This window comes from Myotis myotis, unplaced genomic scaffold, assembly GCF_014108235.1.
Source record: "Myotis myotis isolate mMyoMyo1 unplaced genomic scaffold, mMyoMyo1.p scaffold_m19_p_13, whole genome shotgun sequence".
Taxonomy (NCBI): Eukaryota; Metazoa; Chordata; class Mammalia; order Chiroptera; family Vespertilionidae; genus Myotis; species Myotis myotis.
In genome coordinates, this window is record NW_023416317.1 from 16626509 (window position 1) to 16645434 (window position 18926).

The window sequence follows — 18926 nt, forward strand, 5'->3', positions numbered from 1 at the left end:
CGGTACCTGTCATGAGCCAGGCCCTCGTGGAGTTATATTCCAATGTGCGAGGGAAACACTATGACTAAGAAGGGCTCTGAATGAGTGTAACACGGAGCAAGACGGTAACGCGGCTGCAGTTTCAACAGTGAGGAAGGAAGGTGGCTCTGAGGATAGCCTTGGAGCAGAGACCTGAGGGGGTGATGGAGCGGTGATGGCCATCGGGAAGATTCCCCCCAAGCACCAGAAACACAAATGCCAAGTCCTTAGTGGGGACAGCAAGGCCTATGGGTCCAAGAAACAGTGTGGAGCAAGAGAAGTTGAAGCTGGGTGAGTGGAGGTAACAGAGCGATGGGCACTGAGCGATGAGGGGTGAGCAGGACCGCGGGCCCTCACTGCCTTTATTCCACCTGGAGCCACTGCAGGAGCTTGAACACAGATGGGGTGGCCTGGCTTTTCCTTTAAAAGCTAAAGCATCATTCTGCCCAGAGTGGAGAACAGAGATGCTGGGAGGAGTGAGGGGTGGAGAAGGGTGGAGGCAGGGAGGCCAGTTAAGAGGCTGTCAGCCACAGTTGAGGGAGGAGGATGTGGCTCAACCCCTGGTGGGAATGGCAGAAGGCCCGAGTGTGGTCAGATTCATTGTTTAGAAGATTGAGGTGGCAGAACTTCCTGGCGGTCGGGTGCCCCTTCTCCAGGGAAGGAGAAGAAATGAGGAGAATGCAATTTGGACTTAAAAAATCTCACTCTGGAACTGCCCCTTGCTAAACTGAGGACAACTCGGGGGAGGCGGGGAGAGCAGTTTGGGGAATTAAAGCGAAGTTTGGTTTTGGGTGCAAGAAACTTGAGGCTGCTGGTTGACACCCCAGAGACCTCCTGAGTAGGCAGGGCTGTGACCAGGGCTGGAGGCGTGAGTGTTAACATCACCAGGGTCTAATGTGGGGGCATCACAATCGCGTTGGTATGATCTGTCTCACCAGAACTTAGCATCTTCATGGGAGAAGGGACTTCATCAGGCTTGTTCACATTATACCCCCAACTGCAATGGTGCCTGGCACACAGATACTTGTTGAATCAATGAACAAACTAATACATATAAAAAGCCTTACATGTGTGCAAAAGTTAAATATTATTTGACCCTATTTCAATTCTTTAAATGTATTCGAAAGAATTAATCAAGCAAATATTCAAATATGTATGTACAGATGCTCATCACAGCACTGTTTATAATAACAAAATACACAACCCACCTTATTTTTTTAAAGCATATATATCTGATATGATAGTCTTCAGGATAAACACAAAAATTATATAGTTGGAACTTTTTGATAATAGGGCTACAATGTGACTTTTAAAATGTTCTTCCTATTGCTTATGCATATTCTTGATTATTTCCTATATTAAAAAATAATTTTAAAAATCTTTTAAAAGTGAAAACATCATTACAGACAAGCCTCACTGCTATGGATGAGCCCCTCTTCTTGGCAGGTCTGTGTTTGGGGAACAAATCCATATATTGTTTGTGATCTTAGACTCAAAGCCACCCTCCAACCTGCCAGCAATGTAGTCTGCTCTATAGGACAGGCAGACGTGCTATCAAGTGCACACTGGATGCCTGATCCTGGGCCTGGAGCAGTGGGGACAGTGGAAGAAAAGAGGGTCTGTACCTTCAAGGGAGACAGAAAGACCTCCAATGACACCTCGGAGGGGCAGGATCTTGAAAGAAAGGAAGAGATTGGATAGATGGAGTGAAGAAAGCCTGGCAGGTCTGAGGAATTCTTGGAAAATAAGAGAAATGAAAACAATGGGGGTAATTCAGCAGTCCTAGAGCCTTATGTGTGTGTGGTAGGGGTGGGGGTGGGGGTGGGAGACAGGGAAAGCACCTCTTCCTCTCTGGTGGAGCCACCACAGGGGTTCTGCGCCAGGGCTGTGCTGGAGGCAGGGCAGGGCAGGGCCAGCGTTGTCTGGGTCTCGGAGCCCAGCTCCTAATTGATTCTGCCTGTGCTACAAATGCAACGGACTTGCCAATTAAGGCAGAGCTCACTGAAGCTTGCCGGCATCTCCGGTTACTTCTTCTTTCCACACGTTTGTTGATAGTGACACCGAACAGAGGGGGACCACCCACAAACACCTTCAACTTCAGACAGCGGGAATGTCTAAACAACGCAGCCCCTGCTCTGCTTCAACTCCAGTTTGAAATCCCAGGTTATGGGGCTGGGGTTTGTTAAAGGGTTCCCACCAGGTCCCCTCTGCTTGGGGTGTGAGTAAGGAAGAGGTGCCTCCCCTAGTGGTCAGATAAGCTTTCACATCATAAGTGAAGTGCAAACCAGTTTAGTAGGAGTTAAAATAATAAGAAAGACGGAATCCTAAAACTCAGTCTACCTACCTCAAAATCTCTACAATAATTCAGGACCCTTTTCTCCTTATTACTCAAATGTTCTCTTGATGGCATCTTATAAACAGGTAGGAAAAGAGGACATATTTATTCTCAGAGCTAGTAAATTTGAGACAGATTCCAAGATTGGCCTCACACAGGAACCTGTGTTTAGAAGGGTTCAACCTTTGGTTCAATGCTCTTCTGTTGCCATCTTGAAATTCTTAAGTGTTGAACCAAGGGCCTGAGTTTTCATTTTGCACCAGGCCCCGCAAATCTGTAGCCAGTCCTGATGGAGGCCGTGGCTTGGAAGCTGGCATTGTTAGAAGACTGTCTCCCTCAGGGACTTTTTTTTCATCTCTACATAAGTGTCTACCCGTGTTCACCAACGCCCGGTTTTCCTTCCCAGTGCCCTGAAAGACTAAAATAAGAACAGAAATTCTCCCTTAACTGGGAACTGCATATAGAGTCCTTCACAACGATTAGTTTAACTGATGTCAAATATCGGGGGGGGGGGGGGGGGGAAGAAATGACTTAGGAGGCAGCTCCTAACTGTGAAAACACTATTTGAACTCCCACAATGAGTCATACAATTAACTCAGACTCCCAAGACTTGGACTGTCAGCAATAATGAGAGCTCAGGAGGTTCAAGCTCATGAGCCTCCACACTCAAACAAGTCCAAGCAGAATGGCTAGCTTCTGGAGGTGACTGGAGCACACGATTTGGGGATATACTAGACTCCAACAGTGTCTAAAGGTTCCTGGGCTCACTGCAGCAGAATTCCCTGGAAGCTTGTTAAAACATCCTGGCTCCAGGCGGAGAGGTTCTGAACCAATCTGTTTCAGGTGGAATCAGGAATCTACACATTGTTTTAATGTTACCCACGGAGAGGTTCTGAACCAGTCTGTTTCAGGTGGAATCAGGAATCTACACATTGTTTTAATGTTACCCATGGATCCTTAGGCCCAGCTGCCCAGTCTTGACCATCCTCCACCTCCATGCCCAAAATGGGAATTTAGAAAATATTGAAGTCAAAATGCTCGTAGTCAACTGTGATGAATCTCATCCAGCATGGCGTGCCTATGATGAAGATGAGGTGAGAGTGGCTCCTGGCTAGCTACCCTGGACCACACAATTCCAAGTGCAAGACATTGGCACGTAATCTAGACACTACCGAAAAGAATACAAATAAGATTTAATTATCAGTGAAAATGAATCAGAAGTGAAGAAACCGATGAGCAGGGAGAGCAAGCACAGCACCCATCCAGGGAGTGCAACGACAGGGAGGGCTCCAGAGGTGGGGCGCAGGCTGCACTGGGTGTCCTGCTCGCTCTAAGACCCGCAACTTCCACACAAGGCTCATTAGATGTACACTCAGCAAAGCCACAGCATAGGAGGCTCATCCAGCCATGCAGGAGGGCAGCCCAAAACAAATACAGCAGAGACTCCATGATGAGCGGCTCCCTCGGTGCCTCACGACACACTGTATTATCTGCAGTTTCCAAAGCCCATCCCGAGAAAAAGCCAGGCAGGCGGCCTCTGGCCCCCAGGGAAGGATCAGGAGAAATCAGCTCCAAACCAGGGCTCCCTGACTTGTGCTGGGTGCCCCCTTGGAGGACCCAGCGAGCTGCTGCTGAATGAAGTCAATCCAACTCGATCCAGCACAAGCTCGTTGCAAATACCCAAGAAAGCTCCTAGACTTAAGGCAAATCCTGGAAGTATTACCCATATAATAACATCTTCTCTCTAAAGATAAGAAAGATGCAGTGAAGCAGGGAAAATGCCTTCTGCTTTGTGCAGGGAAGGTATTCAATGAGGAAAAGATGGCTTCCAGGTTAAATGTAAATGAACTAAGAAATCAGAAATCAGTTAACTGGCAAATCTATGCAAGGCTGAAAGTCAGCTCAAGGTAGGATCCAGCCTCATTTGCCAACAGAGTAAACATGAGAAGAGTGAAGAAGTATTAGTTCATCTACTCTAGTTCTCAACCACCGATTTCCAGGCCCTTCCAGAAAGATTTTGCCTGAGCCCAATGTAAGTTCTTTTTTTGATAACAGACTTTTCCTCTAGTCTTGTCCACAGTCCACACTAGGGGTCAGCACCACACAGGCCTGTACCAATTTTTATAAATAAAGTTTTAATGGCACACAGCCACATATCCATGTGTTTCTGTATTGCCCATAGCTGCTTTCATGCCACAATGGCAAATCTAAGTAGTTAGAGCAGAGACCACATGGCCCACAAAGCCTAAAATATTTACTATCTGGTTCTAGACCCCTAATCTAGACTCATACAGGGGTTCACAAAGCACACTATAGTAAAGTGAAGACAATAAAAAAATTTTAAACTGTATCAATGGTTTTACCCGAAATTATGTATTGATAAATATTCACTAATCTGGATAGTTGCCCAGCAGTTGCTTGAATGTTTTGAAACAAGCGAATTTTATCAAATTAATATAAATACATAATGAAATGTAAAGGGGAACATAATTGAGGATAGTTTCTGGAACACATCTCCCATGGCAACAGTCTCTGGTCATCATTTTGGTAACTTCCGCTCTACTACAGAGCTACTGCACAGGAATTAGGAGACATTTGCTTTATGAATCACTGGAGTCACTATACAGCAGCAGGATTGATTCACTTAAGCCAATAGGGTGACATTTTTCTAAAATATGGCCGTATCTCTTACCCTCAATAAGCAGAAATCAGGAAGAAGCCTTTCTGGAAATTAGCAGGAGGGGCGTCCTCATCTCATGGGTTAGTGTTTACAGACCTGCACTAATCGTTTTTGTTTTGTTTTTTTTTTAAAAAAAAAACACCTTTGTATTCATTTTAAGAATAGAAAATTGATATTAAAGCATTGTATTTCTGACTGCAAACGTACTTTGGGCTCAGTGCATAGATATTTGCCATTCAGCAGGAATAAAGTTTCAGCTCTGTACGATGAGTAAGTTCCAGAGACCTGCTGCAGTTACCAATACTGCATGGGATGCTCAACAATTTGCTAAATGCTGTCTCATGTAAAATGTGTTTAGTACAATTTTTTAAGAAAGAAAGGTATCAAATAAACTTCCTAAATCCTTCCCCTTCCTTCCTCCCTCCCTCCCTCTTCCCTTCCTTTGGTTTCTTTCCTCCTTTATCTCTTTCTATCTTTAAGCAATATAGAAACCACAAAGCAAACTGGTCTTCAAGTTTCTTTTTTGAACCTAACTATACGCCGCTGTTACTCTCTCATGGTAATATACATAAACCTACCTTGTTTCTACTTCGAGCTGCATTGTGTTGTTATACTGAATCTAGAAGAATTTGTTTACATTTAAGTTGTCCCCAATTTTTTTCTCTGTCAGTTACTTCTAATGTACTCACGGCATTTTAAATGCAATTCTAACTACCTCTTATTGGCTTTGAATTGAATAAAAGTAGGTTAGTGTTCTGCGAACTTTGTCTCACTTGGTGTTTGGCCTTCATTCACTGGTGTGCCGAAGGGCTACTTTTTTTTCTAAATATGTTTTTATTAATTTTAGAGAGAGAGGAAGGAAGAGGGGGAGAGAGATAGGAACGTCGATGCATCAATGATCTGCCTCCTCCTGCACACCCCCTACTGGGGATCAAGCCCAAAATCAGGAATTGAACCAGGGACTTCTCGGTCCATGAGACAATGCTCAACCACTGAGCCATACCAGCCGGGCAAGAAGCACTCCTTTCTGCCTACATGCCCCACAGTCCCCTATCCCTGGCACACTGTACACTGGAGGCCCATGAAGCCAAGAGAGGTGGGAAGTGGTAGAAACCGAGGCTGTCTCCATAACAAAGCTCAAGCTGGAAGAAGCAGTACTGGGGGAAATCCAGCAGCTCAGATGTGTACTCTTGTTAATTCATGGACGTGCAGGACTCCCATGGGAAATGATCAAACTGCCAGGAAGATGAGAGTTCCGTGGGTTTCTAAATGAATCTTAAACAGAGCCATGCCACTCGGCGGATTGCGGAACAGCTCTGTTATAAACCAGAGGGAAAGCACATGGCTCTCCTTCCTCCCGGGCCCCAGAGAGACCACAGGAGGTTCACTCAGAGGGCTGATGAATGGTTCAGAAGGTCTGAAGTAGATTAGGATGTGAGTTTACTGGTTTGAAGTCTATATTTGAGCTCCAGGCTCACCCAATTTGTCATGGTTTCTTTTTACTTAAAGAAAAAAACAAAAGTGAGTTATTTGGTACATAAAGCAGCAAAACAAAATTTTCTCCAGACAGTAAACAATACTTTTAAAAGCCAAAACCAAAAACTCAGAGCCTTAAACTCACTTGCTCAGGGATGATGCTCATGGGCTATTTCAAGCAAAGTCACAGGAAATCTTCAAACCAGGACAAGTTAGTTTGAATGAGGCCAGCAATTTTACCCTGATCTTTTCTTCTACCCCAATGCTCATTGATATTTTCTCACTCCTCTTTCAAATTTTTTAATTATTTTAATTAAATACTTTTTTTTGTAGTTGCTGTTTTTTTAAATACATATTTTTATTGATTTCAGAGCAGAAAGGAGAGGGAGAGAAAGATAGAAACATCAGTGAGGAGAGAGAATCATTGATTGGCTACCTCCTGCACACACTCCTAATGGGGATCGAGCCTGCAACCTGGGCATGTGCCCTTGACAGGAATCAAACCTGGGACCCTTCGGTCTGCATGCTGACACTCTATCCACTGAGCCAAACCAGCTGGGGCTTCAATACTATTTTAATTAAAATTATCTAGTTCTGATTTTTTAGGCAGTCACCTGGATGTTTTAAATCCAGAGTTAGCTATTATAGGACTAAAGGTGCACGACATAATCATACCAAATGTCACCGTCTAAAGCCCTCCCATGCCCTTTCATTAACTGGAGGTAATATCACTGTGGTCACCAGGGAAATACTCAGAAGATGAAAAAGTATAGAAAAGAAAGACTCTCACCTCTTTGGCCATCATAAAAACTTGTCATGATACAACATGGATATTTTAAGTGAAAGATGAATATCCCAAAGGATGTGGCACAGTGTAGTCAGAATTCTTGAACTCGAAGGGTGGAGGGCTGGCATCAGTGTGTACCGTGCCATTTCTCCACAGGTTCATACAGAAGTCACCATCCCCTGTCCCCAGTTCATAAGGAACATGAGAAGGCTCCCAAGCTGCCATTTAGGGGATTTGACCTGAACTAGAAAGACTAGTGAGGATTGCCAAGCCTGGAATCAGATCATTTCACCCAAGTGTTTTCCAGTTTGGGGCTATTATGAATAAAGCTGCTATGAATATTTGTGTACAGGTTTTTGTGTTCACATAAATTTTCATTTCTCAGATAAATGCCCAATAGTGCAAATGCTGGGTCATATCCTAATTGCATGTTTAGTTTTATAAGAAACTGCCAAATGTTTTCTAGAGTAGCTGCATTGTTTTACATGCCCATCAGCAATGTATGGTGTGAGTGAGCCAATTTCTCTACGTGTCACCAGCATTTATTGTTTTTCATTATTTTTAGTCTTTTATTCTAGTCATTCTAATAGGTGTGTAATGATATTTCATTGTGATTTTAATTTGTATTTCTCTAGCGGCTAATGATATTGAATAACTTTTCAGGTACTTAATTATTATCTCTATGTCCCTTTCCAGTAAAATATCCCTTCATGTCCTTTGTCCATTTTCTAATTGGATTATTTGTTTTTTGAGAGTTATTTATACGGTCTCTATTTACTCATTCTTTATCAAATACGTGATTTGGGAGAAGAAATTTGCAAATCACATACCTTTTCATCCTTTCAAACAGGGTCTTTCGCACTGCGTACTTTTCTTCTTATTTTGATGAGATTCATTATGTCAAATTTTTCTTTCATGGATTGTTTGGTGTCAAGCCTAATAACTCTTTGTCTAGCTATAGAGCCCAAAGGTTGTCTCTCACATTTTTTTTTTTTCAGACAGTGTCATGGTTTTATATTTCACATTTCAGTCTTTGACCCGTTTGAATTATATTTTGTTTAAATTGTGAGGTGTGAGTCAAGATTAAGGTTGTTTTGTTTTCTTTATTTTGTGTGTGTGCATGTGTTCGTGTGTGTGTGTATATGTGTGTATGATTGGATTTCCATAGCTTGTAGTTTTTGAGTACTTGGCCCAATTCTTCTAAGTTCTCAAAATCATGAGTATAAAGTTGTTTGTAATGTCCTTGTATTGTTTTTAATAATTGCAGTATCTGCAGTGATAGTCCCTGTTTCACTTTTGATATTGGTGATGTGTAACCTCTCTCCTTTTATCTTCACCAGTCTTGCTAGAGGTTTATCAGTTTTATTGATTTATTTTTGAAGAACCAGGTTTTATTGCCATTGATTTTTCTCTACTGTTAACCTGGTTCAATTTAATTGGTTCTGCTTTTATTATTTTTTTCTTCCTGTTTGCTTTAGGTTTATTTTTCTTTCTTTTTCTAGTTTATTGTGTTAGACAGTTAGATTGTTAATTTGAGGCTTTCCTCTTTCTTATGCAGGACTTTAGTGCTACAAATTTCCCTCTAAAATCTGTAACAGCTTTGTCCCACACATTTTGATATGTCTTTTCATTTTCATATATATATATATATTTCCTTCAATACTTCCTCATTGAGCCATGGGTTATTTAGAAGTGTGCTCCATTTATAAGTGTTTGAATATTTTTCTGACATCACTCTGTTATAGATTTCTATTTGATTCCATTATTATCAGAAAAGATACTCAGTATGATGTCAACTCTTTTCTAGTTGTTAAGGTTTGTATTATGACCCAAGATATGTTTTACCTTGGCTAATGTTCCATGGGTACTTGAAAAGAATATGCATGCTGCTATTGGAGAATAAAGTATTCTATATATGTTATTCATATCTTATTGGTTGATAATTTTGTTTAGTTCTTCTCTATCCTTGCTGATTTCAGTTTAGTAATATATCAATTAAAGACTGCGAAGTGTACAAGTCCCCACTGTAACTGTAGGTTTTTCTTTTTAAAATGTTTTATTTATTGATTTTAGAGAGCTAGAGAAGAACATTGATTTGTTGTTCCACTTATTTATGTATTCATTGGTTGATGCTTATATGTGCCCTGAACTGGGATTGAACCTGCAGCTTTGGCATATCAGGATGATGCTCTAACCAATTGAGCTACCTGACCAGGGCTAACTTTAAGTTTTTCTATTTCTACCCCAAGCTGTATTAACTTTTTAAAAATTATTTTTCAATTACAGTTGACATACAACATTATATTAGTTTTGAGTATGTAGCATAGTGTTTGGACATATATATATATATATATATATATATATATATATATATATATATATATATATATATATATATATATTTATGTTACAAAGTAATTATCCCAATAAGTCTAGTACCCATCTGACAGCATACATAGTTATTACAATATTATTGACTATATTCCCTATGCTATACTTTATATTCCTGTGACTATTTCTATAACTGGCAATTTGTATTTCTTAATCCCTTTCACCTTTTTCGTGCATTCCCCAAACCCTCTCCCATTTGGTGACCATCAATTTGTTCTCTCTATGAATCTGATATTTTGTTTTCTTAATTGTTTTGTTTTTTAGATTTCACAGATAATCAAAAAGCATGTGGTAACTGCTTTATCTATCTGACATATCACTTAGCATAATATCCTCTACGTCCATCCATATTGTCACAGATCATGAGACTACATTCTTTTTATGGTTGAATTATAATATTCCCTGTATAGATATATACCACATCTTGTTTTCCATTCACCTATCAATGGACACTTAGCCAATGATACATGTATGAGGGGTTAAAATCCAAAATATATAATAAAATTATAAACTTAACAACAACAAAAACAATCTGGTTAAAAAATGGGCAAAGGACCTGAGTAGACATTTCTTCAAAGAGGTCATACAGATGGCCAATAGACATATAAAAAGGTGCTCAATATCACTAATCAACAGCTCTGTTAATTTTTGCTTCATGTGTTTTAAAACTCTGCAGTTTAGTCCAAACACCTTTAGAATAGTTATGTCTGCCTGGTGGATTAATCCTTTTATCATTCTGTATTTTCCCTCACTGTCTCTAATAATTTTTTTTGTTCTGAATATGACGTTATCTGAAGTTAATATAGTCACCCTTATTAATGTTTGCACTGTATACCTTCTTCCATCCTTTTACTTTCAACATACCCATGTCCTTGTCTTTCAAGTGAATTGGTTGGATCATTTTTTATCTACTTGGCCAATCTCTATCCTTTAAATGGTGTGTTTATGTGAAAGATAATTAGCTAAGGCTTAAGGCTGCCAATTTATGTCTTTTTCCTCTTCATTTCCTCTGAATCTCATCCCTGTTTCTCTTTTCTAAATTCCTATGAGTTGCTTTATAAGAATACCCATCTTTTCAGCTTTCTTTATAGTTGCTCTAGTTATTAAAAATATGTAACTGTCCCAATCTACTGGTATCAGCATGTATCAATCCTATAAAAATGTAGAAATTAGATTCCTTCACCCTCCATACTTTAAAAATATAATTATTTAAATTTTGCTTCAACTATCAATTATGATTTAAGAATCTCCTGAGAATTATGAAAGTCTATTATACTTACTCCTATTTTTACCTATTCCAATATTCTTTCCTTTCTGCAGTTTCAATTCTTTTCCTATTATTTCCTTTATGTTTGGAGAACTTCTCTAGCCATTCTTTAAGTGTTGATTTGCTGATAACAAATTCTCATAGCTTTCAGTCATCTGAGAATGTCTTCATTTCCCCTTCATTCATAAAATATATTTTCACTGAATACAGAATCCCGAGTTGACAGTTCTTTCCTTTCAGTATTTGAAGAATACTATGCCACTTCCTTCTGGTCGCCATGATTTCACATGAGAAATTTAGTATCATTCAAATGAGTAATTTGAGTAACACGTCTTTTCTCTCTGGCTGTTATCAAGTTTTTTCCCTTTGTCTAATTGTATTTAATTATCATATGTCTTGCCATTGACTTACTTGGGTTTATCCTATTTGGAATTTGCTTAGTCTCTTGAATGTATATGTTTATGCTTTTTATTAATTTGGAGTTTTCAGTCAATACATCTTCAAACATCTATCGAGTTCTACTTTCATGACCTGGCTGCTTGCCCTTTCGTTATTGTCCACATGTCCCTGGGACTCAGTTCATTCCAGTCCATTTTCTCTCTGCTCTTCAGATTGGTTAATTTCTATTGATCTATCCTAATGTTCAATGATTTTACCTGCTGTCATCTCCACTCTACTGGTGAGCTGATCCAGGTAGCTTTTTATTTTGGTAACTGTATATTTCAGTTCTATAATTTCCATTGAGTTCTTTTTTATCACTTCTATTTCTTTGATGAGATGTTTTATTTCTTTGCTTGCTTCAAGAGAATTCCTAACTGCTTGTTGAAGCAATTGATAATTTCAACATCTGATTCATGTCAATATTAGCTTATGTTAATGTCTCTTCTCACTCATATTATGATTTTTCTAGTTCTTGGATTACAAGGAATGTTTTTTTGCATTCTGAGCATTTAGACTATCCTATCTAATAAAAGAGAAACATGGTAATTGGCGTACGACCGCTACCCTTCCCATTGGCTAATCAGGGCAATATGCAAATTAACTGTCAGCCAAGATGGCGGCCGGCAGACAGGCAGCTTGAAACTAACATGAGGCTTGCTTGCTTCAGTGACGGAGGACTCCAACGTTCCCCGGCTGCTGCTGCAGGCCTCTGAGCTGCAACTCTAAGCAACTATATAACAAATATAGAAGCTAAACAAAACCCCAGAAACCTGCTTCAGTCCCAGGCTTCAGCCAGCAGAATCGCAACATTGTAAGCAAAGGCCAGAAACCTACTTTCAGCAGCGGAGGCCTAAGAGCTGGAGCCAAGCCTCAAAGCTAAAGCTGGCCCAAAATAAAAAAAAAAAAAAAGAAAAAAAAAAGGAGCAGTTGGGAGCTTCAGTCACCCCCAGCCTGAAAACAGCCCTCAGCCCCTCACCCAGACTGGCCAGGCACCCCAGTGGGAACCCCACCCTGAAGGGTGTGTGACCAGCTGCAAACAGCCATCATCCCCTCACCCAGGCTGGCCAGGCACCCCAGTGGGGACCCCCACCCTGAAGGAAGTGTGACCAGCTACAAACAGCCATCATCCCCTCACCCAGGCTGGCCAGGCACCCCAGTGGGGACCCCCACCCTGATCCAGGACACCCTTCAGGGCAAACCAGCCAGCACCCACCCGTGCACCAGGCCTCTACCCTATACAGTAAAAGGGTAATATGCCTCCCAGCACTGGGATCAGCGGAGTCGCGAGGCCTCCCGGCACCAGGATCAGCATGACAGGGGGCAGCGCCCAAACCCCCTGATCGCCCTGCGGCTCTGTGTGTGACAGTGGGAGGGGCCACAACCTCCCTATCCACCCTGCTCTGTTTGTGACAGGGGAAGGTGCCCCAACCCCCTGATCAGCCCTGCTCTGTGCCTGATAGGGGGAGTTCGCCAACCCCCTGATCGCCCTGCGGCTCTGTGTGTGACAGGGTGCGGCGCCCCAACCCCCTGATGGGCCCTGCTCTGTGTGTGACAGGGTGCGGCGCCCCAACCTCCCCCTCCCCCCCATGGGCCCTGCTCTGTGTGTGACCGGGTAGAGCCATAACCTCCCCATTGGCCCTGCCCTGAGTGTTAGAGTGGCGGCGCCCCAACCCCCTGATGGGCCCTGCTCTGTGCGTGACAGGGGGCAGCGCACCAACCCCCTGATTGGCCCTGCTCTGTGAGTGACAGGGGGCGGTGCCCAACCCCCTGATTGGCCCTTCTCTGTGTGTGACAGGGGGTGGCGCCTCAACCTCCCCATCGACCCTGCCTTGAGTGTGACAGGGGACGGTGCCCCAACCCCCCAATCAGCCCTACCCTGAGCGTGACTGAGGGTGGCATCACAACCTACCGATCGCCCTGCTCTGTGCATGACAGGGGGCGGCACCCCAACTCCCCAGTCGGCCCTGCTCTGATCCCGACCAGGGGCTGCACCTAGGGATTGGGCCTGCCCTCTGCCACCAGGGAGCAGGCCTAAGCCAGCAGGGCGTTATCTCCCGAGGGGTCCCAGACTGTGAGAGGGCACAGGCCGGGCTGAGGGACCCCCCCCACCCCCCGAGTGCACAAATTTTTGTGCACCGGGCCTCTAGTATATTATAAGACTCAGTATTATTTCATCATTTTTCTTAACATTTTGTCTCTGTTGAAGTGTAGCACAAAACCATGTGGGTATCAGTGGGATGGAAAGTCAACTCTCTGTTCAGCCCCACTGAAGCTATGGAGAGTTGTCTAGAGTTGTACCATTGGTGTTTGGCTGAAATAGGAAAGGTGTTGTCTCAAAGGTTTTCTTGGATACACCACCTTTCTCCTGGTCATTTAGTTTTTCTTGAAACTTGTGTGTGTGTGTGTGTGTGTGTGTGTGTGTGTCCGTGTGTGTCTATTGCTGGTTCAGGAGGGAGTCATCTGGATTGCTCTATTCGGGTCATATGGGAATCAATATGGAAATCCAGGGAGCTCACCTCCATGTCATTAGATTAGGTCATGTACAGGGATTTCTATTTGTAAGGGGGAAAGTCTAATTGAAATGTGGCTACTCCATACTGGCAGAATCAGAGTCTGGATTAATTTTTATATTCAAAACTACTCCCGTCTTCAATACCCATACAATCAAAGAGAATTTTAAATAAATTTTTATCCCACCTTCTCTAACAAGTTTTTCAATCATAAGACTTTGTGTCTCCAAATATCAAACTAGCTCTGTTTATTGGGAAGTTACCTAAAGAAAGGCCTTAATCGTTTGAAGCATCTTTCTTAAACATATATTTTTATTGATTTCAGAAAGGAAGAGAGAGAGAGAGAGAAACATCAATGATGAGATGAGAGAGAATCATTGATCAGCTGCCTCCTGCACAGACCACTCTGGGAACTGAGCCTGCAACCTGGGCATGTCCCCTGACCGGGAATCAAACAATGACCTCCTGGTTCATAGGTGGTTCAATAACTGAACCACGCTGGCCGGGCTGAAGCATCTTTTCCATTTAATGTCAAAAGCTCCATCACTGGACACCTATCTGAGGTTTGGAAATATTCCAATGCTGCTATATTGGGGAAGAAATGTAACCAGACCCAGGCAAAGACCAAACAAAGGGAAAGCCCCTAGGAAAATTCGCTTGTAGGTTTATGTCATTTTTTCCTACGATAGCCTAGAAAATGGCCATAAACCAACATTCCCTAGATACACTTGTTCTTTGATCTACAATGTACCTGCTCCTCTCTCCTAAGAACAACGCTTGCTATGGTATTTATTCCCCTTCAAATTGAAGCTTGGATGTCAATTCTGGTATGTTTTCCTTCTCACCTGTGTTCTAAATCCTCTGTCCTTCACTTCCGCAGAGATGCCCAACCGGGTGCTTCTACCACCTGCATCTTAGCACCAGTGTCACTCCCATTTGGGCCAGGGGGTCTCCCCGCCCATGCACAGTGCCTCACAGAGGCCTACCTTGGCCACTGTCCTCGGCCACCTCATAGGTCTGCACTCCAGGGCAGGTGCATCATTTTATTGTATCTATCTGGCAGTTAGATGTGCTCACAACACATGTGCTCACATGTGAGCACAACATGTGCTCACAACAAAACAAATGTGAGCAACAGCAGCTATGAGTCCCAGGAGGTATGACATTGTTGTCATCGCAGCTACACCTTCAGCCTAAATTGTCACCTGGCCCTGTAGGAGTAGTATTGGTAGCAGTGGTGGTTGTACTAATTTAAAGATGGCCAAAAGGAAATATTTATTTTTATATAAATCTATTCTGGCTGTTTTCCTAGGATGCTCCAACTGGAAGGTGAACTTCTACCTCATTTCTTAAGGTACTCCTTTAACCTGTCTTCCTTTTGTTCCATAATATTTAGGGGGCAGGCAATACTTGGAGCATTAAAGATACAGCAGAGAGCAAACATCATCTCTATCCTTGTTAAGTTTACCTTCTAACCTGGGAGACAAGTTACCCCAATAGCTACCTCAACACTTATTTAATCAATTATATTAAAAGCAATAATAATATACCAAGTGACTTAAATTTTTCTTTAAAATCTCAGCAACAGTCATATTTTTTCAATGGTGTCAACCCAGGTGCCAAGCACAATAGAGGATGTGCTTAGAGCAAGAGAAAGAGAAAACCAATGCAATTGTTTCGGCATTAGCAAGCATCTGAAATCCATGCGATCATTGTATTGCCATGATTTCCTCCTGCCTCTTCCTAAATGTTCACACACAAGGGTTCTGAGGCCCGCAATGAAAGAGCAGAGCATTTGATGAGTTTCTAAAGGTTAAGACATAATTATTTTAAGTGATGATGTGCCCGCCCAGCAGCAGGCCTTACCTCCTTGTTCGTCCTGTCGGCTTGCACCAACGTTCCATTCAGGCAAGGTTCCACGTAGTGAAGCTCCTCGTTATACTGCAGAGGGAAGAAACAGCCAAAGGAAACAATTAAGCATTTAAAGGGTCCAATGTAATAATTTAAGGCTACAAATGCACCAACAGAAAAGCAGCATGATCACAGGCTCAATTCATTCACCTAAGGTGGCTTTTCCAATTGGTGACCCTGGAGAAATCATGCTTATGTGCCAAAGACGGCCTTGATTCTTTTCTAGTTTGAAGAAGAAACTTCTCGAGCACGTGTTGGTCTGGCAGTGTTCAGGGTGTACAGAGTTAAATGATAATCCTTCAGGGGTAGCTCCAGATATGGGGGCTCTCTGGGCATGGCTGACAGCACACGGCCCATGTGGGATCCAAAGGGTGTCCCAGACTTGGGCGAATAGACCTGCAGCTCCTGCCTGTGGCCTCATGGAGCCAGGGAAGCACGTGTGGGTCACAGGTGTATGAGGCCAGAATAGAGGAGAGGCCTTGATGTTCCCTGGGCACTCTGGGGGGCTGCGCAGGTGTTGGCCACGACATTACTCATGCACAGTGACACCACCTTCCACACAGGCCAATGCCTGCCTTCCAATCATGATTGATCCCAGAATACACAGAATAAGACCATTTGAGTTTGTCCAAAGCTCACAACTAGGAAGTTAAAATGTGAGTGTCCTTCTCTTCATTTCTCTTATCCAGCATGATTCTCTGCACTGTAGCTAGACTTGTCCTTCCAAACTATAAACCGGACTATGTCATCTCCCAGCAACCCCATTCACAGCTCCCACTGCTCTTCAGATGAACCTGCCCAGGCCTTGGCAAGGCTCTGGACCCTGGCATCTGCTGACCTTCCTAGCACCTTAACTCAGTAGTCCTCCCCCATGAACTCAGCACAGCCAGCCCTAATCCCCTCACTCTGGCATCTGCTGGCTAACTCCTGCTCATCCTCCAGCTCAGCTCATTCCTGCCTCCACTGTAGCCCCTCTCCTGAATCCTCCCAAGTCCTAGTTACCTGGTGCCTGGTTCCCTCACCACAAGGTGGGGCCACATTGCAAGAATCCATGCCTGATTTCTGTGTGTTCCCTGTAACAGCACAGGGCTGAGCCTGCAGCAGGTGCCTAGGAACAATTTGTTCAATGAGAGTGTCAGGGCACTTCTTCATGGACCAAAGGCCTAGCCCGGCTTCCTGAGGGAAGGAATGAGAACCATCTCACAGGCCCAGATCTCATGCAAAGTCTGGCTAAGGAGTTTGGACTTTAAGCTTGAGGGCACAGAGGACCATGGAGGACTGTGAGCAGGGGTGTGAGGGAAATAAAGCGATGAGCCTGGGACAACTGCTCTGGACACACTGCAGAGATGACTCAAGAGGACCAGACCAGCAGCTGCTGCTACAGCTATGGAGACTCATCGGGTTCCACGTGCTAAGGTGCTTATAAGCAAGTCGGAGTAGTGATCATACTAACACTTCATCTAGACACAGGCTAGACTTCATCCACACGACATTTCAGCCTCATGTGGGAAGCCCTTCCAATTGCTTTCCCTTCACAAATAGGGAAACTGGGGCAGAGCAAGGATGACCAACTTGTCCGAAGTCATACATAAGGGGTGGAGTCCAAATTCAATCCCAGATAGTCTAACAGTTACCGTTAGACTCTAACCCAGGGGTCCTCAAACTACGGCCCGCGGGCCACATGCAAATACAAATACTGTATTTGTTCCCGTTTTGTTTTTTTACTTCAAAATAAGATATGTGCAGTCTGCATAGGAATTTGTTCATAGTTTTTTTTTAAACTATAGTCCGGCCCTCCAACGGTCTGAGGGACAGTGAACTGGCCCCCGGTTTAAAAAGTTTGAGGACCCCTGCTCTAACCTCACAGTCTCTGACTTCAGGACGACCACACCCCCATTGCCTCCTCTCTGATCCCCAACCCTCTATGTTTCTCACCAACCTGGCTTTTGCTCCTTCTTTAACCTTTGTTCTTAGTGTAGACATACAAAAGCATTTGAAAAAGTATAGCTCCACACGGTCTTAGAGCTTAGATCTCTTCTGGTGAAGGATGGAGGAAAAAATACATTCACGCAGTTCTGAAATGCGCCATTGACAAATGGGAGCGTAACATTTCATGACCAAACAGAACATCATCTCAGGGTCCGTAAAGAGAGTGCACAGTCCAACCTGAAGAAGAGCTTCCCCAAAGTTTTCAGTTCATATTGGACTGAAGAGAATAAAACAGCCCTCCCCGCTGCCTCTACCCCCGCTGTTGACTGATTTGGTTCAGGGTGACAATATGTCTATTCCTAAAACCTAAAGCATAACAGTCTGAACCAATCACAGCTATCCAGACCCCTCTGCTGGATGCATGCCTACATAGCCTATCTTGCCGCGAGGGTTGGTCAAGTGACTCATTTTCAGCCAATGAAACTTGAAGGAGTAGTTTTCTGGGCAGTTTCAATGAATTATTTTCTCCTCTATACCCATGCCTTCTTTCGCACTTGGGATGCTCTTATGCAGTTGCAAGTCATTTTGTAACCATGAGGGGACAAGATGAAAAGTGGAGAGCGAAGTTCAAGGAAGACAGAGTGGGAAGGGAGCCAGTGTGGGTCCCTGAGGATACTGCTGAGCCACTACCGCTGCCGGCCCTCAGGCTCTCCCCTGAGAATAGGAGATACCTAGATGCTGCAGCAGCCTTCAGTCAGTTGTTTAATAACCTGCAGCCAAAAACTTTCCAACTCCATTTCCCAGATAAATGTAAACACTTCATCTGTGTTCTGCCTAATACACACTCTCAAAGTTGATTCTTGTGGTGTACACTCTGAGCTGGGAGTCAGGATACACATCCAGTTCCCACCTCTGCCATGTACTCACTGTGTGGCCTTGGGAAAGTCACTAAACCTCTCTGATCCCGGATTCTTATGCATAAGAAGGTGATAATTCATCTTCTGTTTATCCTCCAGGGGTCCCTGTGAGGATCCAATGAGGCAACAGACCTGAAACTGCTTTGCTAATGCAAAGGTCTGTGCCTGTGGGGGGCCGTGGAGAGGACTTAAAAGTAAAGAAGACCAAGAAGTTCTCGCCCTCATCAGGGAGGAACATGTGCAGTAATCAAAACCATGCTTGCC

The 18926-nt window shown here is 43.4% G+C and overlaps 1 protein-coding gene across 2 annotated transcripts in view; it reads right to left on the reverse strand.

Moving 5' to 3' along the window:
• CACNA2D3 (calcium voltage-gated channel auxiliary subunit alpha2delta 3) overlaps positions 1-18926 on the reverse strand; it is an 809032-nt gene that overhangs the window by 414282 nt on the left and 375824 nt on the right. For both annotated transcript variants that reach the window (XR_004971472.1, XM_036331880.1), the window contains exon 9: positions 15772-15846. Coding sequence is in view for 1 of the 2 variants with exons in the window: in XM_036331880.1 (XP_036187773.1) it covers positions 15772-15846 (75 nt within the window). In the remaining variant the exon portion in view is untranslated. The remainder of the gene's footprint in view (positions 1-15771; positions 15847-18926) is intronic.